Source organism: Lepisosteus platostomus, chromosome 4 (assembly GCF_059453375.1).
Source record: "Lepisosteus platostomus isolate fLepPlt1 chromosome 4, fLepPlt1.hap1, whole genome shotgun sequence".
Taxonomy (NCBI): Eukaryota; Metazoa; Chordata; class Actinopteri; order Semionotiformes; family Lepisosteidae; genus Lepisosteus; species Lepisosteus platostomus.
Window position 1 is genome coordinate 17,306,428 of NC_142614.1, and position 12,887 is coordinate 17,319,314.

The 12,887-nt window shown below is 49.6% G+C and overlaps 1 protein-coding gene across 1 annotated transcript; it reads right to left on the reverse strand.

Moving 5' to 3' along the window:
- Nucleotides 1–3,852: 3,852 nt before the first annotated feature.
- Nucleotides 3,853–11,866, reverse strand: LOC148672820 (uncharacterized). Its single transcript, XM_088628781.1, has 3 exons — nt 10,897–11,866; nt 9,462–9,540; nt 3,853–4,798 (listed from the first exon to the last, which is right to left on the reverse strand). The coding sequence occupies exons 1-3, from the start codon at nt 11,839–11,841 to the stop codon at nt 4,785–4,787; spliced, it is 1,038 nt and encodes a 345-aa protein (XP_088484907.1). The 5' UTR covers nt 11,842–11,866; the 3' UTR covers nt 3,853–4,784.
- Between the last annotated feature and the right edge of the window lie 1,021 nt (nt 11,867–12,887).

Below are 12,887 nucleotides of genomic sequence, written 5' to 3' on the forward strand. Positions count from 1 at the left end.
GAACTTTGAATAAAAACCTTTACAAAGGTGCTCAGGAGTAATACATTACCAACTAAACTCTGCAGTTCCACAGGCAATCCCATCAGGTGCTCAAATACTCAACTATGAATCAGAGCAAAGAGTTTACACATTACAGATGCATTTTTTACAGAAAATATACAGGTAAGTCAGAACATCCATATCCACAGAGCATCCATGAAACCATATATAATCCATTTAATCTAAACCTTTGACCCACAGAGATGGATGAAAAGTACATACTGAAATGTTAACTGTGCTTTTTGATGACAACAGCGTATATCTTTAATTGCAATGGGATGAATAATGCACAAATTCCAAATTTAATTGACAGCTTCCTATGAGTGCTCTGACTTATATTTGCCTGGAGCAACGTACTGTACAAATTCTTTGTGGATAAGCAGTTTGTTATGTTCAGAAATGTGTTTATTGAAATAGGAGAATCTACCCCCAGTGCTCACATGCCGATACTTTATTTTCTTGTTTTTAAAAGGAGTTTTTTCAATGAAAATTTAGGAGGAGGACAGGCCCCCATATCAACTAATGACCTGCTCTATGCTCCACATAAATAAGAGACATCAGAGTTTAGGTATTTAATGCTGGCCTACCCTGAGTGCTCTCACCAATCTCATCTTCACTGCCTATGTGACAACCCATTGGCTCATGTCACTGTGGGTGGGGGATACAGATGCAGCCATTCAAAGTGCGCGGTACAGACACCGCGGTACAGATACCGCAGGTATGATGACACGGGGTACCGCGGTGCGTGATTGGTTGACCGACAGGGGCACTCGTGGTCCGTTGGTCTGTCGTAGAATGACTTACTGTAAACGTCTTTACTGTGCCCGTTGTAGATATTGAATTTTACCACTGAAGGGAAATCTTAGTAGCTGAGCATAAAAAGAATAGGAGCATACTGTAACGCGTGTGAAGGCCATAAACGATATTAATTTTGGAACGTTAACATACAGTATATAGCTGGTCTTGGTACTTTAAAGAAAAAAATACACACCGGTATTCCATTTCTCCCTAAACATTGTAAGCTTCGAAGTCTTTAACTAACGTGATACCGGAGTCAACAAGCATACTTTTAGAATTTGATTAAAAGGGAATATAATATGGAATCGCGTATCTAAAGAATTTAATAACGGTATGATTATATCCGTGTACTGCGGCAGGGCTGTGTAGGGCTGTTTCGCCTGCCTGCTCATGCAAGCTGTCTTGTAGCCTACTGGTCTAGGTGCGTGACTACCAACTGGCAGGTTGTGTGTTCGAATCCAACTGGTGCTGGACTTTTCATTTTTATTTATTTATTTTTTAATCGCGTAACATAAACATATTACCGTATGCAAACTGTACTGTATACAGTATGTATATGTATATTTAATGTCTTAACTGTGCCCGTGTAGTGGTTTTGATGGGTTTACTGAGACAATTATTAATTGTAGCAGTAATCACGAGGTTGTTCGTCGGGGCTTTTAGAAAATCAATCGTCAGAACAACTAACAACGCACACACACGGGTTCAATACACGGGATACATTTATTAATATAACTGTGCAACAAACATATACTAGTCTGCCTGGATACGAGCGGCAGACCTTACGGTGAGGGTTATCAATATACAAGGTATATAATCTCGAAGAGATGCAACACAAAGAGATACACAACCGAGAATATATGTCAATATATATCGTTCGGTTACCAAATCGCTAATCAGTGTTATTACCCACTGTTACTCTAAACTCGGAAGTAAATACATTACTCATGAATTAAATTGATAACAACTTGTGTTGAGGTACAATTGAATTCTCGAGACGCAATGTAGAACATGGGGTTTACTTATCCACTGTGTTTGGATTTGGAGTTTCCCGGCACGAACACCAAACCAGCTGACAGGCTCTGTTGCAGCCTCTGTTGCAGCGGTTGTCCAATGGGCGTTGTGACGGCGTCCTCTGGCTACCGGCCAACCAGTTGAGGTGCAGCTCGGAGTAGGACGGGCGGAGGAATCTGACTGCGGCGCGCAGGGCAGTCGTTGCTCCGAGGGGATCTACCAGCAGTCCGGCTGGCTAGTAGAAAGTCTCTATGCACAGAGTGTGACCGCGAGTCCTCACAAGTCACTCTTTTGCCTGGGAAGAAACTGGTTCGTTCCCGGTCCAGCGCTGCTTCTGAATAAGCTATTCAGGTTGTCGACGAGGGTCCAACTGTAGGCTGCCGTTGATCAAGCGGAGCATTCACGTTGGTAGAATTCTGAGTACGTACGGGATCCTCGGCCTCGCGCTTAGAACAAAGTCCAAGTCCTTTTGCAGACAACAGCAGTTGTCACGTGATTGTCTCTGAGGATGCGCGAAAATGGCCAAGGAGAGCCCAGAACTGAGCTTGCGCTCCCTTTTTGATCAAGACCCAGATGTGTGCTGATTGGTTGAGAGTTTGGCGGGCATTGTAGACCCACGTGGTATTACCACGCCCTGCCAGTCCCTGATTGGTTGGTCAAGGTGAGATATGAGTCACTTAGTCCTGACACTTAGGAATGCAATCCAGATGTCCAACTCGCACTCCCTAGACAGATAGGCGCCAATGGCTGACCATTGATCATGATAGCCAGGCTTAGCTAAGTGCATCCCCCTTTGGGAGCTGGTTTCTTATCACAAGAAAACATCTTAAATCAGCTTGCATGAATTCTTTCTCTGTGGCTGCACCACAGAGATGGAGGGTGAGATGGGGCCTCTTTTAGGAGCATACCAACGCTTAATTCTGTCTTATTAACAAGCATTGCCGCTACATATCCCCCCTTTTTGAAGGTCACGAGGTCCTGAGGCGTTGTTGCCTTCAAAACAAAAACAGAGTTAAGTGATGTCTGTTGTACCCCGGTGGATTCTACCACCCAATATTCACATTACCTCTCGAGAATTTGTACAGGAAATAGTGTTGGAAAGAACATTGCGTATACCTGCTCTCAGTTATAAGGTACATAGAAATGAGGCATCGGGCGTCATCATTAGCCCTTGACCTTAAACTTCCGGCAGTTCACTATCAGTATCGGATAGCTCTGCAGCAGGCAGACGTTTGGGCGTGGTTACCTGATTTCGGTGATAAACCATTGCTCCCTTTGTCTCATTCAAACTACCCCGCAAGGCTTTGATACAAGAGAACAGCATCCAACACATTACCCCAGCCATGATCCAGCTACCCAGCAGCAGTGTCAAGATGACCCCGTTTACTGTTCCTAGCGCCCCAGGGGATCCACAACGACTGTGCTTGGGACCTACCAGTGTAGTTTTTAAGTTTGTGTCGTTGAGAACAAATTCGACTACCTGTACACCCTCAAGACTTACTGTCTCTTGGATTCTCTCATCCAAGTCAACGCTGTGTCCTCTGAAAGCGTCCACAATCTCGAGTTCCATTTCATACAGTTCTGACTCCAGGTGATACAGTGCTAAATCGTTGAGATGCACTATAGCTCCTTCAGGAACTTGTAGAAAAACTGTTTGGTTGGGTAGCTGCACTTCGGTAGCTGTATCATGTCTGTCATAGGTTATTGTAACCGTTAACTGTGGTGTGCTGACCAGCCATTTCTTTCCCACCTGCTCAACCTGGGGTTCGTTAACCTCACGTTTGCTCGTCACTGTGGCTTTACACTTTTCAGTGGCAGCCCCCTTTCTGATACCACACAACCTCTGAGTTGTGTCCCTAAGGAATGGCTTACTTGGGCATACCCAGTGGATATCCTTGGTTGATATACACAGTTCCAGGTTTGGAACAAGGTACAAATTCGGATCATCCTCCTGGTAAGCTACGAGCGGTGGGGTGGTCAACTTCACTTCATGTCCCCCCTCCAGAAGCCAACGTTCAATATAGACTTGAGTCTATAGATATCCTTGCTACTCACGATGGGAAGGTTCAACAGGAAACCTATTTCCTTGGCTTCGGGGTTGACATGTATGGGAATGGCACTGCCTAGACTGTATGCAAGATGTACTTGCAATGGCTGCACCATCTCGGAAGTGGTTGACTTCAGTACTTCTTCTACTAAGGACAGTGGAACCAAGTAGGTTGGAATCTGTCCCATGGCTAGGCTAGTTACTGTGGCACTAAGCTCCCTAAGCAGATCCTGCATCAGCATTCTGACCTGTTGCACATAAGCATAGTCCCACTGTAACACGTCGACAATCCTGCCCACGGTGTGGAGGGTGTTATTTAACAGTGCTGCATGAAGGTTTACTGCTAAAATTGTGCCCTGTAAGGTTTTCCCTAGGCTTTCCAGCCGCTGCTGCTGTTGATACAGCTTGTCATAAATTTCTGGCATTTCCTTACGTAACCCAGACACCTGCCTTCTCAGGGTGGTCAGGGTGACAGTGTTAGCAGCAAACAGACCCGCTGAAAATAGCGAACCCACGGCGGAGGCCGCAGCAATCAGACCCCCCAAGAACCTTTTGGGGCGGCTGAGGCCTGTCATCTCCTCCTGGGTGACTGTTGCCTTCCTCAGCTGGCGGAGCATGTGTATAGTGTCTAGCTGGGCATGCCATACAGTATCCCCAGCCCACTGCCTACCATGATAGGACACCCTACTGTTCATGCTGATGTGCTTCCGAAACACATCGTGTGGGTCCAGCCGTACATACACTCGCTGAGTATATGTTCTGCAATTTGTTAACAACAATCCTGGAGCGTCCTGCAGGACTATGCCGGTAGGAGGACCGGGTTCCACAACTTCAAGGGGCTGTGTCGAGGCGATCCACAGTACTGTCAGGACCAGCCGTGGCAGTTTTAGGATTCCCATTCTGGAACACAGATGAGGCACATGGTACAGTTCCACTATATTTTTGAATATATTTTCCTAGCAGGACCTACACTACAGTACCTAACTACCTGCAACTACAAAGGGGCACCCCCCTCTTTGATCGGATTTAGACTTTTAACCCTATTCTGTGTCCTCTGGCGCCATTTGAGATGGGCGATACAACCGGAGGTGGTTGCGATGCACCCACTTGTAGACCAGAGATTGCCTTCCCTTTTCAATCCGAATTCGATAAGCTACCGGTGATACCTTATCAACAATCTCGTGGGGTCCTGTCCAACTGGGTAAGAACTTCCGGGCCACCCCTGTGGGTTTGGCAAATTGGAAGTACAGGACCTTGTCTCCTACTTGGAGTTCCTGGTTAACTGCCTTTCGGTCATAGTATGCTTTCCTACCCTCTGCACTCCTTCCCAGATTGTTCTGGGCAAAAGCAAAGGTTGCCTGCAGATGTGCTCGCAGGTCTGACACATACTGATGGACCGTAGCAGCCCCCGTTGTGCTCAGGTCCTCCACCCCATAGAGACAGTGTAGGGGAAGAGTCATCTTCCGACCTGTCATCATCTCAAAAGGTGGGACCCCCGTAGAGCAATGGGGAGTGGCTCGGATGGCCATCAGAACCAGGGGCAGCTTAATGTCCCAGTCCCTACTGTTGGTGGAGACAAACTTTTTGAGCATACTAACCACCGTTCGGTTTGCCCTTTCTGCCTGGCCCGAGGATTGAGGGTGGTAGGAGATATGCAACTGGGCCTTGACCCCAAGCATATTCCACAGGGTTGCCATTACTATAGCTGTGAAATGGGTTCCCCGATCCGAGTCCACGGTCAGGGGGAGTCCCCATCGGCTGAACACATGGTTCACCAACAGCACTGCAGTTGTCTCTGCCGTGTCGTTGGGTGCTGGGAGGCATTCAATCCATTTTGTGAATGCACACGTAACAGTGAGGAAATATTTGTTCCCTCTGGATGACCTCACCAGCGGCCCCACCCAATCCATTTGTAGATTGGACCAGGGGAATGTCATGCCCTTTTTCTGGAGTGGTGCACGGTGCAAGGGCCGTGATGGTTGGAACTGGCTACACGTCAGACACCCCTTTACATACGCGGCGATGTCTTGGCCCATGTGAGGCCAGAATGCCACCTGCTGGATAGTGTCGTACGTGGCCTTGATTCCCCGGTGACCCCCACAGGGTTCGTCATGAGCGTGTTGGATCATGACCCCCCGATGACAGCGGGGAACTACCCACTTTGGGACACCTTGTGCAACTGGTACACAAACCAACAACCCCTTTATAATTTTTAGGTTGTCTTTCACCTCTGCCAGCTCCTTCAGCTCCGGAGACTGGCTCAGCACCTGCTCCGAAAGAGGTTGACGCACTGGGTCAGCGATATGCTGATACATTTGCCCAATTGCTGGGTCCTGTTTCTGCATTTCCGCAAGATCGGTGTTAAAACCCTGTGACCCAAGCACTACAGATTGAGGGTCGGCTCCGACATCCTGTCTAGCCCTGCTTCGGGTGACCGCCTTGACCTCAGCCACGGTTTCTGGGGGTAGCCATTCCTGCTGGAACTGCCAGGGATCACCCTCTAAGGCACCAGATTTGGCCAGCCGATCGGCCTCATCATTCCCGTCTTTGTCGGGTCCCTTCACCTGGGAGTGTCCCTTCACCTTCCTCCAGTAAACCATCATTCCAGCCTCGGTCGTGAGCTTGTCACTGGCCAGGAACAATTCTTTGTTCTTTACTTCCTTGCCCCGGGCATTTTTCATGCCGTTACCCTTCCAATACGGAAGATGGGACACGAAGCTATGTCGGGCGTAGTTGGAGTCACTACAGATGACAAATTGTTTAAGGCCATTTGTCAGGGCCTGCTGGAGGGTGATCAGCACCCCAGCTACTTCCGCATACTGACTAGTCTTTGGTCCAAGCTTATAGCGGGTCGGCCCACAGGGAGTATTGTCTTGCCAGACTACACCTACCCCTGCTAGCACCTGCTGTTCGTGGCAAAAAGAGCAACCGTCAACATAGGCCATGGGTAAGCCCTGGCCCACGTTCTCATCGTAGTACCGATGATTGTTCGGTAGCTCAGCAGCGGGAATCATTTCTGGAGCTTCCATGTCAGTGTCACAGCCGTGACACACTTGGCCCAAAGCCAGGCCCTGTCCCAGGTACATTTTCTTGCTCTGTGCATAACGTACCTCTATCTCATAGCCTTGTAGGGCCATCATCCATGCCACAATCCTGCTATTTGACACCCTGCCTGCTTTCAGTCTCTGGCTATGCAGGAATGTCACAGGTTGGTGGCAGGTTTCGATGATGATCTTTTGTCCCCCAACATAACTACGGAAGTGTTCTACCGACCAGACCGTAGACAACAGGGCCTTCTCGCAGTCCAAGAACTTTTGCTCCACTGGGGTCAGGGCTCGACTGGCATACGCCACCACCCTTCGCTCTTGGTCATATTCCTGACTCAGAGCAGCCCCAAGGCAGTGCTCTGAGAACCCTGCTTCAAGGTAGAAGACCTTATTTTTGTCAGGGTAGGCCAAGCACGGTGCACTACCGAGTTTGCGCTTCAGCTCCATCACAGCCTGTTCTGGGGAAGGTCCCCACTCAAAGGGCACGTCTTTCTGCAACAGCTTGTGGAGGGGCCTTGCTATTTCAGCGTAATCCTCAATGAACTGCCGGGAATAATTACATACTCCCAGAAAGCTGCGCAGTTCAGACAGGTTAGTGGGCGACTTCATATTCTGGATAGCTTGGACTCTGCTGGACTGTGGCTGTATGCCTTGGGCTCCAACCAACAGTCCCACGTAGTCCACTTGGGTCCTACACCACTGTCCCTTAGCCAGAGACAGTTTGGCCCCTGCACGGGAGAGCTGGGTCAACACATGCCTGATCTCGGCCATGTGTTCTTCCCAGGTCTGACTCCGCATCAGAATATCGTCCACATAGACCAGGTTGCCCCTGGCGGCTGCATCACTCATGGCTTTGTGCAGAAATATGTTGAACTCCGCTGGGGAGTTGGAATACCCAAAGGGGCATCGATTCCAGGTGAACTGCCTGTTTCCGAAGGAAAAGGCCAGTTTGTACTGGTCTGTCGGTTCTACCTTAAGGGTCCAGAACCCATTGGCCACATCCACTGTGGTGAAATATTTCGCTGTTGTCACCTTGGCTAACTCCTGATCTAGGTAGATCATTGGCCATCGTGACAAAGGAACCTGTTTATTCAGCTGCCGGTAGTCAATGGTCAGACGCCACTTACCATTGGGTTTCAGCACCGGCCACAGTGGGGAGTTATAAGTGGAGTTACACTCCCTTATGATCTGACGCTCTAGTAGAGCATCCAACGTCTGTTTTATGGACTCGTATGCCGTGAGGGGAATGCGATACTGCCTGACATAGGTTGGGCGGGCGCCAGGGGCTGTGGGAATGCGCACTGTGTGCAAATCCGTCACCCCGCAGTCATAGGCGTCCCGTGCAAACACTTCCTGGAAATCCTGGAAGATCTGACGCAGCTGCTGACGCTGGCTTTCCGTTTCCAGGGCATCTGCCTTACCAACCTGTTCCTGTACCTGCTCTAGGAACCCCGCTTTTGACGGCATGGCGGTATCCCGGGTCGCACTCTTAGCTGAGTGGTCCGTCGGAACACCTGCGTGTACTGTGTACACAACCATCTCATCCTTATCGCTAAGGTCCACTCTGCACACCTCCTGGTTGCAGAATCCCTCTATTGGCATAATTGCGATCATCCGCCGGGGGTAGGTGTAGTACACCTGCTCGTTTCCCCCCTCCCTGGCCAAGGGACCAGGGAGCTGCCCCAGTACTGGGATGGCCAGTTCGAAATCATAGAAACCATTGTCAATTACCAGTCCCATGTCAGTGCGAGCAGGGATTTTGACATCTTGTTTTGCTATGTTCTGCACCAACAGGCAGGTGGCTCGGCCATTCCGTTCCAGTCTGGGGGTACCACAGACTGCTAGGTTCAGTCTGATAAACTGAGCTGATGGTTGGAAGAAAACCATCTCAGCATCCATTCTCTGTCCCTTCTTCAGGACAAGGCGTACCGGAAACCCTGCTGTTGATGCAGGAACGATCAGGTCCGATTCGTTTACTACCTGGCAGGCCTGAGGAATCGTCTGACCTGACCGAATGTTCTCGGGGTCGCCGCTTAGAGAATGGGCATCTGGGTTCACCCGTGTCCACAGCACACTGTTTACCGTGTCCAGCTGGGCGCCCAGTCGAACCAACAGGTCTGCACCAATACAGACCGAATGGGCCAGCTGAGGTGCTACCTGGAAGTAGTGAGCAAACTTCCTTTTTCCGATGGAGATGGAAGCTACACAACTTCCTTTGCTCCAAATGGACCTATGAGGTGGGGGTGCCCACCACAGAACCTGTGACTGCGTCACCAGGGTCACCTGACGGCTTCGCGACAGGTCCTTGAACAGACCTTCACTGATTATGGACTTCTCAGAGCTGAGGCTGAGAATTACATCGTCAACCTGCACTTCTGCCACCTGGACCCCTCCCACCACCATGGGGTGGTAGTCCTGGTCCCCCTGAGGTACCAGGGCGCACAGAAAGGACTCCCATTCATTACCAGACAGGGAGATCCACTCTTCTTCAGGGATGAAAAAGGGGTGTGCTTTACCTGGCGGGTCAAGCAGCTGCTCGGAGCACTGCTCCTGTAGTTGGGAGACCGTGGGAGTGCTGGCCTGGGCAGGACTTCCCTGTAGTTTTGGAAAGCAAGAAGAGACATTTATTTCTCGTCCAGAGGAACCAGGTGGAACCTCCAACTCAGCTATAGTGTTCAGTGGGCACTGTGTGGTCACAGCATAACCACTGAACCCCCCTTTTTGCTGTACGACAGGCTTAGGGTTTTTGACCTGAGCCCACAATTTTCCACGCTGGCAGTCCACCAGAGGCTCCAGCCTGTCAAGCAAGTCTTGGCCAATGAGTAGTGGCTCCGTTTTAAACCTAGAGATGTAAACAGGATGCACCACATCCATTGGCCCGAACCTAAGAGCCACCCACACTCGGTGTGTGATCCTGGCATGATCCTGGGTATAGCTGGAAATATCTATCTTACACGGTTCTACCTTAAGTCTGATGCCTTTTCCTTTCGCTACTCGTTTGAGCTCGCTGAGTAGATCGGCTGACATCAAACTAATTTCAGCCCCAGTGTCAATCAGTGCTTCTCTATCTAAGACGCTTTCAAGAGAAACCTTGATATAAATACGCCTTGCTTTGCCTTTCTGGCTGAGCTTCCCTAAGAATTGTTGGAAGCCTGCCTTTCCTTTGACTTCAGGGGCGGGGTCAGCGCCCAACTCAGAGTCACAGCCTTCTTTCAGGCAGGAACCCTCCCACCCAATCAGATAGACTGAGGGAGGGGTTTGGGGTGGATCCCCGCCTCCTCCAGTGAGAAGGGGCGTGGTCCCCCTAAGCTCATTCACGCTTCCGGCATTCGGTGCGGAAGGTTTACCCTGTCCTGGTCTCTCAAGCAGGGCTTGTTCAAGCCGGACCAGGCGGGCTGCAGTCGACTCCCTTCGTTCAGCCTTATGATAGGCTCTGCCTGAGCCCTTGCCTTCCCCGTAGCGCTCACGGCGGCTCTGACGCTTAGTGCGGTCCTGCCTGCCTATTTTGCGCCGGGGCTTATAGGGCTCAGGAACCTCAGCTCCCTCGAGCTGAGGCGAGTCGTCAACCCTGCTGGCTTTAGTGGCGAACACGGCCGTTTTAGCAGGTTTTCGCTCTGAGGAAGCAGAGACTTCAGCTCCCCAGGCTTTTTGAGCCAACCTTCTAATGTCAGCCATTTTCATCGCTTTTGCATCTGTGTGCATCACAATCATTTTCCTGACTGAGGGATGCAGATTAGCAATGAATAAACCTTTGAAATTCACGTTCTCTTCGCAACCCTCTTCATTCCGCCCTGCAAAATAAGTGCGCCTAAGCCTCTCATAATAGTCGCGAGGGGCTTCAGCTTTTTCGTGCTTAATATGGTGCGCAGCGGCCACGGCAGCAATGGGATCGATAAAAGCCGAAAATTCTCCGATCATTGCCTGACACAGCTCCTCAAAGCTATTACAGACCTCCGGTCCTTGTCTGGACATCCACTCGTGTACCGCTCGGCTAGTAGTTTTCCTTACTAACAAAGCCTTTTCCTGTTCGGACGCTCCGGGCATAAACTGCAAAGTATGTCTCAGCTCATCGATGTAGGTTTCCACATTATTCCCTGACACTGACGGGTCAAACCTTTCTACATCTTTGGCCAACTGCCTCAGGGAGTGGAGGTTAATTTTTACGGTTTCTCCGCGGGCAGGGGGACGGCCGTGATCAGGAGCAGGGGGTCTCTGCCTGAATTGCATCGCCCTTGCGTCTCGCGCAGGACTCGGCGATCTCCCCCATGCCGATCCGACCACAGACCCTGGCCGGGAGAAACCTCCTCCCGGCGCGCTGGGTGAGCGCTCCGGGCTGCTAGGTGGGCTGGCATGCAAGTGGGATCTAGCCTGTTTTGCTTCCAGTACGGCAGCATCTAACTCCTTTTGCCTTTCCTGGCTGAGTTCATTTAAACTCTCAATTTCTTTTTCTTTTTCTTTCAAGCTCGCTTCCAGGTCTCTCCTAGCTACCTCAGCCGCAGTTTCTCTAGCAGACAGGTCATCTAATTTACCTAAAACTTCCCTGAGTCTGTCTTCACTTTCCTCATTTTTCACTCTCTTTTCTCTGATTATATCCAACAACTCAACTCGCTCCGCCTTATATCTTTCTAGCTTTCCCTGAAGCTTTTGAAACTTTGTCAGCTCGGACAAAGACAGTTCCAGCTGTTTAGCTAGATTTAAGGCGAAACTCGATAGGACCTGAACTGCGTTCACGGACCCTCCTGTGTTAAGCTGGTTCGCTACTTTAGCTACTAAATCTACTTGCAGCTTCTCAATATCATCAAAGTTCAACTTTTCGATACCGCTCCAGTAACCAGGATTGTCGTCGCTAGAAATAGTACTTATAAGCGACTCCACTTCAGACATTTTAGCAGCCATTGTGATTACGTCAGAGAAACGTTAAGAGTATTACTTTTTTTTCCTTTTTACTAAAATACAGTATGGAATTTAAACACCCGAGCAGATGGATTTCCAATCAGCACACGTTACACTAAACGCTAGAAAACAGGGGGATTTCTTTGCGCAGTTATCAGCACACCCGGTATTCGCGTATAGAAGCCGCTGTGCTGTGCTGAACTTGAACTCACAGCAATATCAGTTATTCTGTGCGATTGATTCTCATTTCATTCTTAACTCCGCCCACCCAGGGACGCCATTAAATGTAGTGGTTTTGATGGGTTTACTGAGACAATTATTAATTGTAGCAGTAATCACGAGGTTGTTCGTCGGGGCTTTTAGAAAATCAATCGTCAGAACAACTAACAACGCACACACACGGGTTCAATACACGGGATACATTTATTAATATAACTGTGCAACAAACATATACTAGTCTGCCTGGATACGAGCGGCAGACCTTACGGTGAGGGTTATCAATATACAAGGTATATAATCTCGAAGAGATGCAACACAAAGAGATACACAACCGAGAATATATGTCAATATATATCGTTCGGTTACCAAATCGCTAATCAGTGTTATTACCCACTGTTACTCTAAACTCGGAAGTAAATACATTACTCATGAATTAAATTGATAACAACTTGTGTTGAGGTACAATTGAATTCTCGAGACGCAATGTAGAACATGGGGTTTACTTATCCACTGTGTTTGGATTTGGAGTTTCCCGGCACGAACACCAAACCAGCTGACAGGCTCTGTTGCAGCCTCTGTTGCAGCGGTTGTCCAATGGGCGTTGTGACGGCGTCCTCTGGCTACCGGCCAACCAGTCGAGGTGCAGCTCGGAGTAGGACGGGCGGAGGAATCTGACTGCGGCGCGCAGGGCAGTCGTTGCTCCGAGGGGATCTACCAGCAGTCCGGCTGGCTAGTAGAAAGTCTCTATGCACAGAGTGTGACCGCGAGTCCTCACAAGTCACTCTTTTGCCTGGGAAGAAACTGGTTCGTTCCCGGTCCAGCGCTGCTTC

Bases quoted from the DNA above. Each gene is read 5' to 3' on its own strand.
- LOC148672820 (XM_088628781.1), bottom strand. From the start codon at position 11,841: ATGGCTGCTAAAATGTCTGAAGTGGAGTCGCTTATAAGTACTATTTCT. The intron at 9,541-10,896 runs GTCTGTAATAGC...CCAAAACTACAG, and splicing joins TGTCCAGACAAGGACCGGAG to GGAAGTCCTGCCCAGGCCAG.